The sequence below is a fragment of the Hemicordylus capensis genome, chromosome 5 (genome assembly GCF_027244095.1).
Source record: "Hemicordylus capensis ecotype Gifberg chromosome 5, rHemCap1.1.pri, whole genome shotgun sequence".
Taxonomy (NCBI): domain Eukaryota; kingdom Metazoa; phylum Chordata; class Lepidosauria; order Squamata; family Cordylidae; genus Hemicordylus; species Hemicordylus capensis.
Window position 1 is genome coordinate 61,209,672 of NC_069661.1, and position 12,931 is coordinate 61,222,602.

The window sequence follows — 12,931 nt, forward strand, 5'->3', positions numbered from 1 at the left end:
ATAACTAGTCAGCCTGGCAAAAGGATAGATGAAAACATGCACTCTTGGCGTGCAGGCAGACATGGGAAAGAGATGGTCTCTTAGGCATATAAGCCCCATAGCAAACAGAGAGCAATTAAACACAAGATTCAGACGTATGCAAATAATTGTTGTTCCCAAATCTCTTAAGCACTACGCCACATGATTCCAGAGCAATTACTCAAGATTTGTTAAGTGGCTACTGAAAGATTGTCAAGCTTACATATGGCAGAAAGCCAGTACATATGACATATCCAATAGCAGGAACGAGAAATTCAAGTATGTAGTACACCGCTCTGGGCTCCTTGGAGGAAGAGCGGGATACAAATGTAGAAATAATAATAATAATAATAATATACCTGCATGCTTCACCAAGATAAAGTTTCAGATAGCAAGTTGTAGTTTCTTTGTGACCCATTTCCCAGAAAGAAAAGAAAAGTTCCTCCATCACTCAACAGTTTTATTTAGCATCACTAAATTGTTTGGGATAGGTTGCTGCTTGGCAGTATGAAGCACTCTAATTAGGGAATGACCATGCCCCACAGAACACAGTGGGACTTACCTGTCAGTAAGCTTGCATTGATACAGCAGGAGAAAAGAGGTTATGCAGCAACAAAGGCCCACTGGCCAGTCTAATATGCAGAGCAGGGTCCCCGTCTCCTGCACTACATACTGAATATTCCTCTTTAATCTGGCTACTAAATTAGAAGTATATGGCTAAAGCAAAGCAAACAGCTCAAGATAATAAGCCCCACACAGAATAATTTATGCAAGCTTAGCTAAGGATCTTTTTGCCTCATATCAGTGTTAAAGCTTATTTGTAGGGAGGCCAATTCACGTTTTGGTGCCATTCTCAAAAAGATATCAGCTGCAGTCTGTAGGCAAGTCCCACTGAACTGAGATTTACTTTTAAGTAAGTATGTATAGGCTCAGACATCACATACTAACTGAGAGGATCAGTTAGAGAGGGCATTACTACTTGTTAGCTCACTTTGGAATAAGACTGACTATGTTTTGACACCTGAACAGGAACAGCCTAAAAATTTGTGTCAGGCTGGTTAACAATCAAAATAATGACCTCTAGGTATGCATGCACACACATATGAAAAGATCCAACATCACTTCCTATGTAAGTAAACATTATTATTACTTTTAAAGTGCAATGTGTGTGTTTCAACTGTGACAGTTCTGGGTAGTGTGCAAATGAGTTAACTTCTTCAGAGAAGGACCAGTTATATGAAGTCTGCTCTTTCCTACACTTGAAGAACACGAAACTAACAGAACTGCTCTATAAGCTTGCTGGGGGGGCGCGGGGGTTATATCTGTAATTCATGCATTCCAAGTAGTTTTCTCCAGTACAGAAGAGACAATTATATCAGATTAAGCACAAGTCATTTTCCAAATGACATGGCTACATTATCTTGATGTAAGCAGGGCACATTCATGCACTCTTGGTTAACAGAATATTTGTTTAGATTCCATTTCAGATCAGTTCAGAGCTTGAGAAACTACCTCCAAACATAACAGTATGTTATACCAACCAGTACTAGAAGAATTTAATGAAGCACTAGAATACACAAGTTTTTTAAGATGAGGAACTACAAGAGTTATTAAAATGAAGCACAGCTTTCTGATCTGGGAATGATTTCCCCCCACACTCATTCACTTAAGAGTGATACTAGAAAAAGTCTGTAGCAACCGAGATACCGGTCAACGTGTCCAGCTGTTACAAAGGAAACTGTACAAGCGGCCTGGGGAAAAGCATTGTCGCTTGTTACAAATCATGTAGGGGCGATCATCACTAAAAAGTGAGGGGGAGAAAGAAGCCACTTTGCTCCTTCCCGTTTGGCCTCTGCTTGCCCAGCTCGTCCCAGCTCTGCTCTGCTGCACAACGCGGAAGTTGAGTCGTCCCGCCGGCTTGCCTGTGCAACGTGTCAATAATATAAGTCTGCTTAGGAGTTTGGAGAGTGGGGATGAACATCAGAATGGCTGGGGTGGCCAAGCGAAGGGGAGAAGCTAGATCTTCGCGTACAGCTGCAATCCTAAGCATCGGGCAGCGACTCTGGAAGCAGAATCTGCTGCTCCATTTGAGGAGGCCAAAGAAAGAGTGCTCTGCAACAACACCCCCGCCCGCCCTTGCTGTTAAATACCTGAGAGACTAGCAAATACGAGGCTTCATCAGATCTCGCTCCCTCATTCCTCTTTGTTTGCAAACACCCGAGAAAAGCATGTCAGAGACAAGTCTAGGGCTGCCCCCCGCCACGTCACCCCCGTTAAAGAGCCGCATACACGGGTACCTGCCCGCTACCAGGCGAGGCAGCCAGCAGGCAGACTTACCCCCTTTCACCCCAAAGGCCGGCTCCAGCTTGGCCACCGTGATGACCAGGACTATCCCCAGGATGAACCAGTCCTTCCTCAGCCTGTCCAGCATGCCCATGGCGGTGTGCCCGAAAGACTTCCACAGCTGCAAGAGGCGAGAAAGGGAGTTGGTCAAGACTTCCCTTTGGCCCCTCCTGCAGACGGGCTTCGCAGCGTGCAAGCCGCCGCCGCTGCTGCAGGGTTAGTTAAAAGCTGCTCCCGCCGCCGCCGCTGGGAGTAGGAATAGTATCCAGTGACAGGAAAAGTCTCACAGAAAGCCGCCATCACTACCACGCGCCTGCTAATAGACGCGCACAAGCTCTCTCTGAACCTCGAAGGCAACAAGGCACACAGCAAAGAGCGGCGCGCGCTTTAGAACGCCAGGACCCGGGGGACAGCGCGAGCCCAAGCTCCAAAAGGATTAAAAGAAAACCTTGCCCTTTTCTACGCCTTTGGACGTTCTAAGCAGCAGCAGCAGCAGCCAGAATTCCAGCAGCTCTTGTTGACTTGGGAAATCCTCCGCTGTGCTGCATTAATTCCCAACAACACCAGGCGTGCCATATTAGAGAGCACCATTAGACCTAACCCGTGCAAGCCCCCGGGCGAGTGGACAGAAAAAGTGAAGCCCAGGCCATCGTCGGTCCTGGAGCAAAGGAACAGCAACGACCCTACAGAGAGATTGGCGGGCTGCGCGGCTTTTCGAGACATTACGCCCACTGTGTGACGCGCTGCGTTCGACGTAGAAGCTGTGGGGAGGGAGGCGTTGTGTTTTCAGTTCCTGGTGTTGGACACGTTTCCAAGGGACTTGGGAGCTCGGCTAGAAAAAGAGGAGGACTGAATGGTGAGGGAGTGCGCGCCTTTGTGCAACTGTGTGTAGATATACAGAGTGCGACCCTATGTGCAATTGGGCATGCCTAACTGTGCTTTGGATCATCGAGCTGCACGCCATTTGCAAACTATAAGCGTGTAAATAGGGAGTGCAACAGCTGCTAGCAACCACCACTTCTTTTTCTATTCCTTTTGAAAAGTGAGATGAAAGTGCCAGCAAACGTCCAACTAGCGGGGGGAAACGCAATACTGTACATTTGCTGGTTGTGATTTTATTCCTTGCTCTTGCTAGATGACTTGTGTAGCTTACAAATCCTGTGCACATACATTCGGAAATAAAGCCCATTGAGGTTAGCAGCTTACTTCTGTTAGAATGCGTGGGATCGGACTGTAGTTCTGTACAAGCCTTCCTGAGAGTAAGCCTCCCTCAGTTCCTTGGTACTTACTTCAGAGTAAGCGTGCTTGGGGTCGTAGAGCAGGTAATGCGTTCTAGAAATGAAGAGGGGGAAGCGTTTGGCAAAGCAGCACCACGCAAAATTAGTCGTGGATGTCTTAAAAATAAATAAATAATGAAAGAATACCTTCATTTTCAGAAGTGTTTGTTTAGTCCCTTATTAGAATATAAAGGAGAGGATACCTGTTGTACCCAGCTCCTATTGAAATAAATGAAGATTTAGGCATGAAACTGAAACCGGTGTGCTTTCAAGGTAGCTTTCACTAAATCAGAATCACAAAGGTGGATTAGCTTCCCTCTGGGGATAAACCGCTTCACTTGCAGTGCCATCCTATATGCATGTCTTCTCAGAAATATGTCCACTGAGTCCATGGCGTAGCGAGAGGCAGACAGCCCTGTGCTCGAGCACTGAACACCGGGGGGGGGGCTCCCTCCCCCATGGCAGTGCGGTCCCACATGCACACAACCCCCCACTCATCTGCCCCCACCTCACCACCACTCTTGCCACCCGCCCACTCACCAGGGCACCCAGGCCTGTCCTGCTTCCATCAGGCTTAGGTGCCTGCTGGGAATGCGGCTGTGCATGTGCCCTGCTGCGCCTCCATCAGGGCACATGTGCACCCTCATTCCCAGAATGCTTCTAGTCTGAAGGAAGCAGGCCGGGCTCGGGAGTCAGAGCAAGTGGCAGGGGGAAGCAGGTGGTGGCAAGAGCAGTAGAAGAAGAAGTAGTGGGAGGGGGGAGGTAAGCAAGGCAACTCTCAGATGCTGGCTCTCATGTTCCTTGAACATGTCAGCCCAATTATAGCTCTGCCCCTGCACTGAGTTCAGTGGGATTTACTCTCAGGTAAGTGCACATTGGATTTGAACTATGTGTGCTGTGTGGGAAACCAGGATCAGATTATCCAAGCCAACTGGGAAGCTCATTGAGTAATCTTGGGCCAGTCATTATTAGGGATGTGCACGGAACTGGCAGGGGCTGGTTCAACGGTGAGGGACGGGATGGCTTTAAGGGCAGAGGAAGATGCATTTACACACACACACACCACATTTTCCTGCTGGCGCGCGATGCCCTAAAAGCCCATTGGGGCGGCAGCGTATCTCCTGGCCTCCCTGTCCTGACGTTTGCTGGATGTAACCGGAAGTACTAGCTGCAAATGCTCACATTGCAGATAATACTTCTGGTTACATCCGGTAAACGTTGGAACGTTTAGGGAGGTTCACTGCTACCCCAATGGGCTTTTAGGGAATTGTGCGCTGGCGAGTGAAATGCGGGGGGGGGGTGTAAGTGCATCCTCCCCCGCCTTTAAAGCCATCCCCCCCTCTGCAGTCCTACCTTTGGGTTTGAACTGGTTCAGAAGCCCGTAAAAGGGCCTCCGAACTGGTTCATGCACATTCCTAGTCATTATCTCTCAGTCTATGCTACCCTAACTCATTTTATTGTTATGAGACCAAACTGCCAAACTGAGAGCCTTGATGAAACGGTGGGTTAGAAGTGAATATGCAGTTGAGAGGTATTTTGTGAACATAAGAACAGCCCTGCCGGATCCGGCTCAAGGCCCGTCTAGTCCAGCATCCTGTTTCGCACAGTGGTCCAGCAGATGCCGCTGGAAGCCACGGGCAGGAGTTGAGGGCATGCCCTCTCTCCTGCTGTTACTCCCTTGCAACTGGTACTCAGAAGGATCCGGCCTCTGAAGCTAGAGGTGGCCTATAGCCCTCCAACTAGTAGCCGATGATAGACCTCTCCTCCATGAAGTTATCCAAGCCCCTCTTAAAGCCATCCAGGTTATTGGCTGTCACTACATCTTGTGACAGAGAATTCCACAAATTGATTATGCATTGTGTGCAAAAGTACTTCCATTGGTTGATCCTAAATTTCATGACAATCAATTTCTTAAGATGACCCCTGGTTCTAGTGTTATGTGAGAGGGAGAATAATTTCTCTCTATCCACTTTCTCCATACCATGCTTGATTTTATAGACCTCTATCATGTCTCCCCGCAGTCATCTTTTTTTCTGAACTCAAAAGCCCCAGGTGTTGTAGTCTTGCCTCATAAGGAAGGTGCTCTAGGCCCTGACCATCTTGGTTGCCCTCTTCTGCACATTTTCCAACTCTAAAATGCCCTTCTTTAGATGTGGTGAGCAGAATTGTACGCGGTCCTCCAAGTGTGGTCGCACCATAGGTTTGTATAAGGGCATTATAATATTAGCAGTTTTATTTTTTATTTCCTTCCTAATGATCCCTAGCATGGAACTTGCCTTTTTTCACAGCTGCCGCACATTGAGGCGGCACTTTCAATGAGCTGTCCACCACGACCCCAAGATCCCTTTCCTGGTCAGTCACCGACAGCTCAGATCCCATCAGTGTATACTTGAAGTTGGGGGTTTTCATCCCAATGTGCATCACTTTACACTTGCCAAAATTCTGATGTATTCCTGCCCACTTGGGCCCGGGCTATTCAGGACAAAATTGTGTCCTTGGGTCTGTCTATGGACTACCTGGTATGACCAGGCTAGGCAGATCCTGAAGCAAAGATTCTTGGACTTTGAAATTCAACAAGAACTCTCCCAAATCCCTGATTGTACTAAAAGGAGGTTGGGTTTGAGCAGTTCTAGTTGGGGCCCTGCTGCCTTTTTGAATGCTTTTAGCATGATGTGTTATCAGAGGGCCTTTTTTAGAGCAAGATATGATATGCTACCTTCAGCGGTGCTCTCGGGGAGGCTTCTGGGGATCCCTAGGGAGAATAGATTATGCCCATGTGGTACGGGGAAGTCGAATCCATCCAACATGTTTTGTTGCGCTGTCCATTATATAGAGATTTAAGATGCTCCTTATTAACTCCTCTTCTGACACCCTTTCCAGGTTGCTCAGGAGGTTTTTATGTTTCTTATCTGCTTGCGGATAGAATTTTAGATGTCACCTTTAAGGTGGCCAAATTCTGTTTTATTGGAGTATTGTTATGGCAGCGAGTTTTTCTTGACTAATTTTATAATTTTTATTGATTATTTATCTGTGGATATTGATTTACATATTTCCTTCTTCCAGTTGTATTTTCCTATGTTATGACACGTTTTGTTTATGTTATGTTATGCTGACCTTGGGTCGTAAATAAAGAATTCATTCATTCATTCATTCACTTGCCAACATTGAACCACATTTGCCATTTTGTCGCCCACTCCCCCTGTTTGGAGAGATCCCTTTTGGAGCTCCTCACAATCAGTTTTGGATTTAACTAACCTAAATAGTTTGGTGTCATCTGCAAATTTGGCCACCTCACTGCTGCTTACCCCAACTTCTAAATCATTTATGAATAAATTAAAAAGCGGAAGTGGAAAGTGGTTCGTTGGCTCTTCAAAACTCTGCAATAACACTTTTTTGATTTAAACAGGTATACATATTTATAGAGCTATAAGTGCATACAGGTAAGGGGGGAAAATACTGACTAGCATCCAATGCAGCATAGCATGAGCGGTGCTGATCCACGTGTGCTGCTGCAGCCTCGTGGTGAAGCACAAGCAGTGTTGCATGTTTGCACAAGAGGGCAAATGCTTTGATTAATGCACCTGCCCTCCAGAAGTGCTGCTTAGATTGGAAGGACATTGCTTGACTGTCAGCAACATGTTTCTGATCTAAGTAGCACTTCTGGAGTGCAGGTGTGCTAACTGAAGCATCTCTACAAACAAATGCTGTAAGCGTATTGAGCACAGGGCTGTGACTTCTGAGTGCATCAGTGCTTATGGGCATGCTTTTGGGGCACTGTATATAGGTACAGCATCTTTTTTAAAAAGACTGGAGACTGCTTATATGATGGATTTGTGCAGGAGGGTTGGTGGTCTCTCTGTCCCACCAGCATCAATGCCCACCAGCCCATCTAGTATGGCCAACATCAGACTCAAGCTACTCTTGAGTGATTTGTCTGTCCTTTTATTTATAACTTAAATATATTTACTCCCTACTTTTCTATTATTTATATTCAAAAATGGTCAGTGATCTTATTTAGAAGGAAAGGAAAGATTGTGCTGTCGAGTCGGTGTCAACTCCTGGAGACCACAGAGCCATGTGGTTTTCTTGGCAGAATACAGGAGGGGTTTACCATTGCCGCCTCCTGCACAGTATGAGATGATGCCTTTCAGCACCTTTTTATATCACTGCTGCCCGATATAGATGTTTCCCATAGTCTGGGAAACATACCAGCAGAGATTCAAACTGACAGCTTCTTGATCCCTAGGCAAGTTGTTTCCCTGCTGCACCATTAGGTGGCTCCGTCATAAATGTCACAATTACAATATCGATAAAATTGACATAACAAGAGATATAACAGTAGCAGCAAAGATCCAGCACAGCAACCATCAAAACTCAAATGCCTGCTGAAACAGATGGGTCTTAAATATTCACCTAATTGCTAGGAACCTGATGAATGTCCCAAGGGAAGACCCCATTTCTTATGGCTGGCCCCTGTTTGTTGCTGTTGAACCATATAAGTCATGTAATCTGATTATCGTTTACTAAAGTCTTGTGATTTTCAGTTCACTTGCTTGGGATGAGTAGCAACTGTCTCCATGGGTGAGCATCCAAGTGGCAAACTGCTCCTGTCCCATGCATGACATATGTGTGTTTTCTTGCTCACTCACTCTCTTTCAAAGGCACAATTTTGTATTGTTGGCCTGTCATGCTATAAAACAGGGATGCTGACAGAGGGAAAGCTTGAGGAGCAACTTCTCATGCAGATGTTTTTTGGATAGGGGGGCATTGGAGACATGGGTTATTAGGTTTGGTGGAGGAGTGTTCAGGAAAAATGAGGAGGGGAACTCCTGAAATGCTAGGGAGGGAGTTTACACCCCTGCTACAAAGCCACCTAATGGTGCAGCAGGGAAATGGCTTGACTACCAAGCCAGAGGTTGCCGGTTCAAATCCCCGCTGGTATGTTCCCCAGACTACGGGGAACACCGATATCGGGCAGCAGCAATATAGGAATATGCTGAAAGGCATCCTCTCATACTACGCGGGAGGAGGCAATGGTAAACCCCTCCTATATTCTACCCAATCATGCTGATATTTCTACAACCACAGGGCTCTGTGGGCACCAGGAGTTGACACCAACTCAACGGCACACTTTACCTTACAAAAGACTGCTGTGCTGACTGCACAAGTTCTCCTTCCTTCTACTAGCCTCAGAGATCTGCAGTCCTCTGAGACTAGAGGCTCATTCACATGACCCTAAACAGGGTCAGTGGAGCACCCAGACACAGTAGGAAAGTCATGTTCACTCTGGATCAGCAGTCCTGTGAACCCAACCATCAGGGTAGAAGGAGGGGAGAGTAATTGTGTGGGAGCTGCACACAATAGACCGGATAAATAAACACCGGGTAGAAAGGGCGCAGGCAACCCACGTTGGAGGACAAAAAGCCTACCCAGCTGGCTCTCACACAATCACTCTCCTCTCCTCCTACCTTGATGTTTGGGTTCACATGACTGCTGATCCGGCTAAACATGACTTTCTTACCAGGGCTGGGCGCTCCACCGACTCTGTTGGGGTCATGTGAACGAGCCTTAGCGAAAGCAAATCTATCTGTCTCAACCTTGGCAGTTTCAGAAGTGAGAGCAAGAAGCTACACATATCTTTTGATTTTGTAAGTCTGTTTCAATAATAATCAAAGCTCCTTACAGTCACATTTAGAAAGGAATTAGCTTTTGTATTAATGACAAATTCATTAATTTGGTGCAATCGTTGTTAGCAAATATGAGGCACTATTGCAGAAAACGGTATGAAAGTCTTGACCTGCCTGGATACTGAAACATCTGCCATTCCTTTGGGAAAGGGCACACCTCTTATATACTAAAGACAACTTAATCTCTTGTGATTTATTCTGTTTCATTATGTATGAGTTCCTGCTGAATGAGATTTCTCCCAGACTTAGGAAAATATATATGATCCTCTTTGGTCCTTTACCTGAAAGGCAGTGGGCTTATTTCAATGTTAAGTAAATCTCTTCTAAGAAACCTTATAATAAAATTCTCTCTCCCTGAACATGTGTGTGGTGCCAGTTCTCTCTCCCTCCCTTCAAATGCTTTCTGAAAACCCACTTTTCCCACACAGCAATTTGTTTAACCTCATTCCCAACCAATTTTTAAATATTTGAACTGCATTTTATCACTTGTTTGTCCCTGCCTCAGTATTGGCCTCTGAGCACCTGAGGCAGAATGCCAAATGCCACCCACACACACACCCCACACACACTTCTCCCCCTCTTTCCCTTTCACCACTTGATTTCATGCATGCATCCACACAAATTCACTTGTCTCTGCTGCCTCCTTCGTGACGGTGATAGCCACCACATATCCTATTACATTTCCTCTCTCTTGCACCACTGGGCTGATTATGAAAAGGGGGAGGAAGCAGAACTCATAATCAGCCTAGCAACTCATGAGGGAAGAGATCAAGGAGGTTGCATGTATCCCATGCCAAGGCAGGTGGTGGTAGCAAAAAGGAGGAGGAAGAGGCAAAGCTACTCCTATGACGGGGCAGGGCAAAGAAGAGCAGCAGGAGGCATCCTGCCACCCTGCTGATTGATTGATTGATTGATTGATTAAGTGCCATCAAGTCGGTGTCGACTCTTAGCGACCACATAGATAGAGTCTCTCCAGGATTATCTGTCTTCAGCTTGGCCTTTAAGGTATCTCAGTGGTGCATTCATTGCTGTTGTAATCAAGTCCATCCACCTTGCTTCTAGTCGTCCTCTTCTCTTTCCTTCAACTTTTCACAGCATTATGGACTTCTCAAGGGAGCTGGATCTTTGCATAATGTGTCCAAAGTATGATAGTTGTCATACTTGTGCCAAACCACATGGATAGACAACATGGAATGATTGTCACCTGCTGGTGCCCCAATAATCTGCTCTCGAAATCAAAACCTCACTTTGCCTCATGGAAGGACCGCTCCTGCTCCCGCTCCCCTCCCCCCTATGTTTTCCGTATTGCATATTTTAGAGTGCCTGTTCGATTAGAAACAAACCAAGATCACTCCAAAACAGGATGGTTTCTAAATACTTGGGGGACTCCCTAGATGCACAGAAGTAATTTAAGGTTTTGAACTAAAAGAAAAGGAAAGGAAAAACAAGAACAGCGTGATGAGGAACTGGGGGCGGAGAAAGGAAATTGGCCTACTTGAACCCTTACATTTATAGTAACCTTGAGGTAGGCATTGAAGTTATGCAGACACGACGTTTTGTTGCGGTTCCCACTTAGAATACTACAAATCCAATCGTTGTTCCTCAGTTGCAGTGCTAACGTTCCCAGTCTCTCTTCTGTTAGTTGCTCTTCATAAGTAAGATGTCAGTGATAATAACTATGAAGAATGTATCAGTACTATCTTCACTTTTATTTATTACATTTATTGACAATGGCACACTGGTTCAAGGTTCTAATTTTGTTTACTAATATTTTGGTAAACCAGTGTATAGCGTAGTATTTTTGTAGGGGGCTTACAAATTCAAAGATCACCTATGCCATGGAGGTTTTGCTTGTTTTTCACCTAGTTACGATTACAAGTTAGGACTCTCTGTTTCCCATGTTTTCATGTGCTTTGTTAAAAGTTGCATTCAACATGATATAGATATAATGAAAAAATACAGCGTATTTTTCTGTGTTTCCCTGAAGCTCATAAAGAGATCTTAATTAATCCCAAATTGTGACATGTCATTAGAGGAGGTTTCAGGCCAGAGAAAACAACACAGAGCATATTTATAAATTAAATAAAATCACTAAGCCCAGGCATTCATCCAAGGGCTCTAAAGCAATTGAAGTATGAAATTAAAAACTATTGACTCTGGTATATAATTTATATTTTAAATCCCTTTCACTGGATGATAAGACAGCTGTTGTCTGAAGTGTGTCATCTATTTATATGTTTACATTCATGTAGCTGCACAAGTATCTGGCCAGAGCAATGCAATGCATATATTTATGTATTGGCATATATGTATTTGACACAGTGCATTGGTGTTATGCCAAAGTCATGATGTTCAGTCATTAAAACTAAAGATGCAGCCCTAAGCTTTGGTATCACTATTCCCTAAGCCGCAGGTTCCAAACTTTAGATCTCCAGATGTTGCTGGACTACAGCTACCTGTTGGGGATTTCGGCAGCTGTAGTCCTAAACATCTGGGGCAGCCCACCAAAGGCTTGATAAACCTCTTTTTGGCTCTTTGTTGGGGCTACCAAGCCCAGTGGGGTTGTCAACTAACTGGTAGGCTATATTATATGGCTTGTGGACTGTATTTAGTTTGGTGACTCACAAGCTGTGAATATGTTGTCCTAAATCAGGCTTTTTAAATTTGATTTTAAAATTGATTTTTAAAAAACAAGTTTTTAGATTGTTTTGTAATGTTGTTATTTTTTGGTGTGTTGTGATTTGATGTGTTTTGTGTGTTTTTATTGGATGTTTTAATGTGACCATTCAGCTACCCAGGGAACAATTTGTTATTGGGAGGCTATCAAATAAAGTTTAGTAGTACCGTAGCAGTAGCAGTAGCAGCAGAGATTATGATCTGTCAACATGCTAAAAAGTATCGACTGAAATTATCACATGGTCTTTCTTAAAAATAATTAACTACCATTCTGTTGTTTCATTGACTAATTGGTTAAGGCAATTACTCAATGTTTTGACTAATTTAAAACAATTTAAATCTGCTAAATTATATCTGTTGAGGAGCTAATGAAAAACCACTTGGGCGGAACAGAAGTGAAATGTAAAGGTCTTTTGCAAATGGTAGCTTGAAGTTCTAGACCTTTTAATTTATATCTCTCTGAAGTATTTCAGCTTCTTATTCGCATGACATACCTTGCCATCAAATAAATACATAGTTAAATGATTTTCATGAATGCACTGGGATTTTTAAGTTGTACAGTAGTGGATGTCATCTGATTATGCACTTAGACAGCAGAGATTTCAGAATAAAGGAAAGCAGCTCACAAGATAAAGAGATCTTAAATGAAAAGAAGAGGCGATAGTAAATAATTTAACTTAGAAAGAACAAAGATAGTCAAAAGGAACAAGATAAAGAGAGGTATTAATTATGAATAGAGAAGTTGAGGAAGAAATGTAGAAATATATGGGAGACAAGTTACAGCCCATTTTTATTTCTCACAAGCACTTAGTGGTATAATCTCAGGTTTCCTAAATCCACTGAAAAGAGTTATTAATAGTGTGAACAAGAACTAGTTTTGCTTAAAAATATAAAAAACTATGCTATATTAGTGAAATGTTCACCATATGG

The 12,931-nt window shown here is 44.3% G+C and overlaps 1 protein-coding gene and 1 long non-coding RNA gene across 8 annotated transcripts in view; one reads left to right on the forward strand and one right to left on the reverse strand.

Moving 5' to 3' along the window:
• SLC10A7 (solute carrier family 10 member 7) overlaps positions 1–3,056 on the reverse strand; it is a 221,592-nt gene extending 218,536 nt beyond the window's left edge. For 2 of the 7 annotated variants that reach the window (XM_053257900.1, XM_053257902.1), the window contains exon 1: positions 2,356–2,732. In XM_053257900.1, the coding sequence (XP_053113875.1) occupies positions 2,356–2,455 (100 nt within the window). In that variant the 5' untranslated portion in view covers positions 2,456–2,732. Of the gene's footprint in view, positions 1–2,355; positions 2,772–2,814 lie in introns of those variants that run through there. The other 5 variants (XM_053257899.1, XR_008309059.1, XR_008309058.1 and 2 more) reach the window with 5 other exon arrangements.
• The window catches only part of LOC128328176 (uncharacterized), a 31,187-nt gene continuing 20,714 nt past the window's right edge, over positions 2,459–12,931 (forward strand). Inside the window, exon 1 of the long non-coding RNA XR_008309060.1 lies at positions 2,459–3,217. This is a non-coding gene — a long non-coding RNA (uncharacterized LOC128328176). The remainder of the gene's footprint in view (positions 3,218–12,931) is intronic.